This window comes from Blastocystis hominis (genome assembly GCF_000151665.1).
Source record: "Blastocystis hominis, Singapore isolate B (sub-type 7) whole genome shotgun sequence assembly, scaffold_21".
Taxonomy (NCBI): domain Eukaryota; class Bigyra; order Opalinata; family Blastocystidae; genus Blastocystis; species Blastocystis hominis.
Genome location: NW_013171829.1, coordinates 247207 through 253229, shown reverse-complemented (window position 1 = coordinate 253229; position 6023 = coordinate 247207). Strand labels below are relative to the sequence as shown.

At 38.1% G+C, this 6023-nt stretch overlaps 1 protein-coding gene across 1 annotated transcript; it reads right to left on the bottom strand.

Annotated features, from left to right (window-relative positions):
* Positions 1-2035: 2035 nt before the first annotated feature.
* GSBLH_T00006532001 (uncharacterized protein) lies at positions 2036-3643 on the bottom strand (the record flags this gene model as incomplete). The annotated part of the gene is made up of 1 exon (XM_013041537.1): positions 2036-3643. One exon carries the CDS (start codon positions 3641-3643, stop codon positions 2036-2038), a length of 1608 nt encoding a protein of 535 aa, XP_012896991.1.
* Between the last annotated feature and the right edge of the window lie 2380 nt (positions 3644-6023).

The following is a 6023-nucleotide window of genomic DNA, read 5'->3' as shown; positions in this document are numbered from 1 at the left end:
CCTACGGCGACCCTTGTGTTTTAGTTTGAAGCGCGTTAACAGGCCCTTCTTGAGAATGTTTCCTGCTACCTCCATGTAGTTTGCTGCATACATTGATCTTAAGAAGTTGTCCATTCTTTGGATGCCGATTCTACCTACTGTGAATATTGTCGCCAGTTGTATGCTGTTCTTCTGTTTGCTCATAACTTCCTTCCACTGAGTGTTTTGCGGATTGAAATGTCTTGTTAGTCTCACGATCATCTTTAGCTCCTTCCAGTTCTCGTTTGGTATTGTTGTTTCATCCAGCGTCATTTCCTTATTCAAGGTGTCCCTGCTAGCGCTGGCAATATGATATAACTTCGGTAGAATCCGCTTGTGTTGTCTGTATATATATACGAATTTTGCTTCCTTCCATAAGAGTCCTTCCATGATTTTTATGTTTGTGAGGACTGTGTTGTACCAGGTGTCTTTGTCTGTTCCGGAGTTTGGTTTTCCTTTACTAAGCTCAGTTTGCGCAGAGGCCCAAGCCTGTACACCTTTGTATTTCGCCAGATCACCCGTCTTAAAAATCTTGCGACGTCGATAACGTCGTCTAAGTACTTTTGACACTCGATTCGCGAAGCGAGATCTGTTGGCATACTTCTTACCTGCTCCAAGAAAGAGTCTATTCCGATACGTCTTATGATATCGTCGTTTGGTGGATCCCGCTCGTTTTCGGTATCTAGAGTAAGATCCATATAGTCTTCGTTTTGGGAAAATTCGTCTTCGGAATCTTCGAACCATCCTCTAGTTAACATTGTATAAAAATTTTATGAATTTCCTATGTAGACTTGTCGGACTTGTCGGACTCGTGTCTGTAATTGTGTTTCGCTGAATGTCATAATTTTTTTTATGTCGCTTTCTAATTGGCTAAATAGTGGTATTGTTCAGCAGTGTGGTTCCTATGATGGTGCTCGCTGGCTGGCTTCTTATATTGATCCTGCACATGGTAGTTGTGAGTGTATTCCTGATGAGGATAATACACCTTCTATCTGTCTGCAGGCTAACTTTAATTTTACAATTGATAGGGATTTTTTCGTGTCGCCTGATTATGCTGGTGATGTACCTGACAATCTCGATTTTTCTGTTTATTTGACACCGTTTTTTGAGTATCCTGTTATGGTTGTTTCCTGGTTCTATTTTATGTCCAGTACGACTGCTATTAGGAAGATGCGTGCTGTTCTGGTTCCGGATGCTAACATCATGGCTTTTATATCTGCTGGTGAAGTTGGAATCTCGGAATTGCGCTGTATGTACAAAGGTTGCACCGGTCATTACACTGGAAATCAGTACAATAATGAAGGCTCTCTCGTTGCGGCGTCTGTTGTAATCCCCTCTGAAGATGTGGCCAATGATTCCTCAGGTACTGATAGTTCTATTACGCGTCTGTGGAAAACTTCTGCTCTACCTGTTGGCCCTGATAATATTTCGAATGCTTCGCAAAGTACTGTTACCTATGCTCTACCCGTAGGATGCTATTTGGTACAAAAGTATACCGGTACGCGTTCGGAGTATGTTACCTATGATGGAGTCTCTTTGGAGGATATTAGTGGTTATGGACAGGTTAAGATAACTCAAAATGATGTCTACTCCTTCCTAGATCGCTTTAATGCGAATCCCAGTAACTTGGCTATCAATTGGTCTTGCAATCTTAATTGGGTCTGCTTGGCCGTTGATTCCATGAATGCCGCGCAATCTTTGCTCTTCCGCGTGTATGCTGGTTATCAATGCCATTACACTTACCAGAGTGGTTATTCCGTTCTGGAAACTCATAAATCTTATCTTGATATGAGTGCCATTATACTCGCGTCTCAGATTAATTCCGGAATGAATTCCATCTATCCTGCGTCTGTTAATGATTTTGGTTCTGTATGGAAGCGTGTGACTTCATTCCTCGGTTCTAAAAAGGTGAGTACTGTAGTGAATACACTTGGAGATACACTTGGAGGCGGTTTCCGCACTGTTGCCGGTATTTATAATGTTCTATTTTTTATTTTTTGTTAACAAACATGCTTCATTACTCGTCATTTTCATTAACTTCAGGAAGATTGGCGAAATAGGGATAAACCTCATAGTACCACACTTTCCAGATTTCTTTTACTCTTCTGCTCACTTCAAACAGGTTGCCGTTATCAGCCGGAGGATTTTCAGGAAAGTAGTAAATTCGGTAACCGTCCTTCTGGTTTCCGCATCGTCGCTTGAATGTTCTCTTCATTAGATCATCAAGTCCACGATTTGGAACGCTGCATAGTTGATCCAATGAGTAATTAGATATTACAATTACCCACCTGGCTTGTAGAGGTACCTGGCTTCCTTTCACCTCTACATATACCTCGTTCCTGTCTCCGATAATATTCCAATTGATATTGCCCGATTGAAATTGTTTTGGCGTGATTTCATCGATGATCACAATTGGTTGATATCGGTAACCACACCACCATCGGTTTCCAGGGTTCTTCCAGTAGATTGTAGATGCCAACATATTTCTCGAAAATAGACTGGTCTTACCCACACCCGGCTTACCGTAGATGAATACGAGGCGGTCATGACTTACGGGGTCTGCAGGTCTGTGTTGGTCCAAATACCATCGGTTAATCTTGCTCATGTTGTCGAAGCGGAAGAGTGGATCAATCTCATCGAACCTTCCTTGTTCTATGGCCTCTTTGTTGTCGTAGAACAGATCGCTACGACTTCTCTTTCCGGAGTTATTCATTTTAACCTTCTTCTTCATAACTTCGTTAGCTCCCCACTGAATAACTCTATCCGGGTGATCAATTTTGGAGAATGCCTTGACGACGTATCGATACCATGAAAGTATAGCTAGGTCACCTTCCAGGTAGCGTATTTGAGCACCTCTCAGGATATTCTTGATAGTGCGGTAACGTACCGAATCAGAGAAGCCCAGTAGCATATGGGCATGAAGCTCGTCCGTGTTTGGACATCTTTCTATACCCACTATGCAGCAGATTATATTGGCAAGGTGTAGTATCTTCTGTATCATGACTTTCACCTCGTTTACCCATCTGCATACTGCACGTTGCGAGTGTAGCGTACCCTTGCTTGTCGGGAACACTGTTATCTTCCACCAACGGTGCTTGGTGTCATACTCCTCTGGCTTCTCGAAGTCCGGTACCTCTCCTCGTTCCCACTGCTTGTCCTCCTCTAGCATCACGGGATCAGTCTCCTCCTCCGGTTTATCTGGTATCGAAACATATTCAGGAAGATGTGTCACCTTCGTTGGTGATGCCGGACATACTAGATGGTTGTTAGGTCCCACTATCTCCTTCGGACACCACACTGGCTCGAAGTCCGAGTCCATTCCTTCTTCCATGTCCGAGTCCGAGTCCGAGATTCTTAGAGGTAGTGACGAGTCCGAGTCCAAGTCCGAGTTTGGTGTCTCCAATAGGAGTGCATCCTCTTCTGAGTCAGGGTACAGAGGAATTATGGATAAATCTTCTGTTAACTCCGGTAGGTCCATGTTCAAGTCCGAGTCCAACTCCCTTTCAGCGTCTCTTCTACGAGGCGAGTCCGGTGTACTCGGATAGCTTGGAGTACTCTGACTTGTGGTAGGAGTCTCCAGACTCATCTTCTCCGTCTCCTGGTTGTTATTCGTAGTATCGCTCATTCTTTCACTAGGAATTCTCAAAAATAAAAATTTTATGGTTTCAGATTTGCATTTCCGCGTTTACCGCGGTTATTTTAAAATGCAAATCTTATGATTCATCCATTTGCTAACTCAGTTAAAGCGTCTAAGACGCCCCCCCGGCTAGCCGGGGGGGTACTAGTACTTTAACTGAGTTAGCAAATGGATGAATCATAACCAATTTTTACATTCAACATCACATATTTGACACACCAGGTCAATATTTAGGAACGAATTTGTAGATATTCAGGGAGCCTAGCAACCAAGCTTCAGGAAAATGATTTAAAATCAAAGCTCTCCATTAAACTGATGTAAATATACAATCAATAGTAATATTTTCCATATATAGCAAAATCAAAATAGACCAACTTCATTTCAATAACATCGTTGTATTAACCCTTTATTATTACCTTTAGAGATACAATATCGTTTCGTAATTCACTTTAATTTGCTTAGAAATTAGAACAAAGCCATTTTCGTTCATTCACCAACTATTCATTTCTATTTCTTTCTATTACAATCAGTTTTATTATCATAGATGATATTCTATTCGTTAACTATCATTTTTCCAGATCAAAATGGCCAACATCCATATCTAAAACCACATTATTATTTTTGTTTGATATATACATATATGTACATACTTTCGATATATAATCGAACATCCAATTCAAATAAATCATCTTTTCATACATTCAATTTACAATGATAAAGTGAATGTTGATATATGGATATGTAAGCTCCTAAGCCCTTATTTTATAATAAAATATATTACTTCAACACAATATTCATGCAAACACTATAATTGTACTCGGAAGCTATAGCAGATTATGAAGACTATAATAATAATTATCAAATCATGCTTCGTTATAAATATACTTCATTCGTAGTCATAAAGGAGGGTAATAGTATTCATTGAAAAGCTAGAATACAAGGAATGATAATAACTTGTTGGGTACTAATAAGGTAGATTCAGAAATAAGCCAACCGTCAATAGCAAAAAAGTAAAAACCAAGAAGATCGCCATCCATGTTAAAAAAGAAAAATATAGGGCAAACACAAATAATAGAAGTCAAAGAATAGCAATTACCAATATAGGCAAAATGGATAGTCGTTATTTCTCATTACTCCCTAGATCAGCTATGCAGCAAACCAAGAAATGGACTAAACGACATAGTAAATATACATTCAGGAGAAGATGCGGTAATGACCAAGACGATTACAGAAAAATAAAGCAAAACAACCCTAGGTACAAAAAGTATAGAATACTTACATCAAACTTGATAATAACCAAAATGTCTTAGTTACTTTCAAATAAATCGGCAGTGTACTAGCACAGGATCTCTATGCTAGTACACTGCCGATTCATTGAATATTAAGATAAACTACCAAGAATTGAAAAAATATGGCTATAGATTCAAAATGAAACTGCCAGAAGAATATTGTTGTGTGTCAAATAATAATATTGAGTTATTTACCTATAATCTAAATTAGACATGATTATACAAATAGGAACGAATTTGTAGATATTCAGGGAGCCTAGCAACCAAGCTTCAGGAAAATGATTTAAAATCAAAGCTCTCCATTAAACTGATGTAAATATACAATCAATAGTAATATTTTCCATATATAGCAAAATCAAAATAGACCAACAACTTCATTTCAATAACATCGTTGTATTAACCCTTTATTATTACCTTTAGAGATACAATATCGTTTCGTAATTCACTTTAATTTGCTTAGAAATTAGAACAAAGCCATTTTCGTTCATTCACCAACTATTCATTTCTATTTCTTTCTATTTCAATCTATTACAATCAGTCTTATTATCATAGATGATATTCTATTCGTTAACTATCATTTTTCCAGATCAAAATGGCCAACATCCATATCTAAAACCACATTATTATTTTTGTTTGATATATACATATATGTACATACTTTCGATATATAATCGAACATCCAATTCAAATAAATCATCTTTTCATACATTCAATTTACAATGATAAAGTGAATGTTGATATATGGATATGTAAGCTCCTAAGCCCTTATTTTATAATAAAATATATTGCTTCAACACAATATTCATGCAAAAATGGAGAAATACTGGCGTAATGAAGAAAATAGTTAAATCTGATGATACCAACCTTTTTTACATTGATACTGCAGAAATCATAAAATAAAACGGTAATAATAAACATAGTCATAATTGAACAACTTTATAAACAATTTTATCAATGTACTTTGAATGTATAAGTAGTAGGAAAATGACGCAAAACGCGAATCCATTTCCGGCTATTTTCAGGCCATTTTCACTTCGAATCCATGACAAAAAGCCCTAAAGTCGGGGAATGAGGGGTGA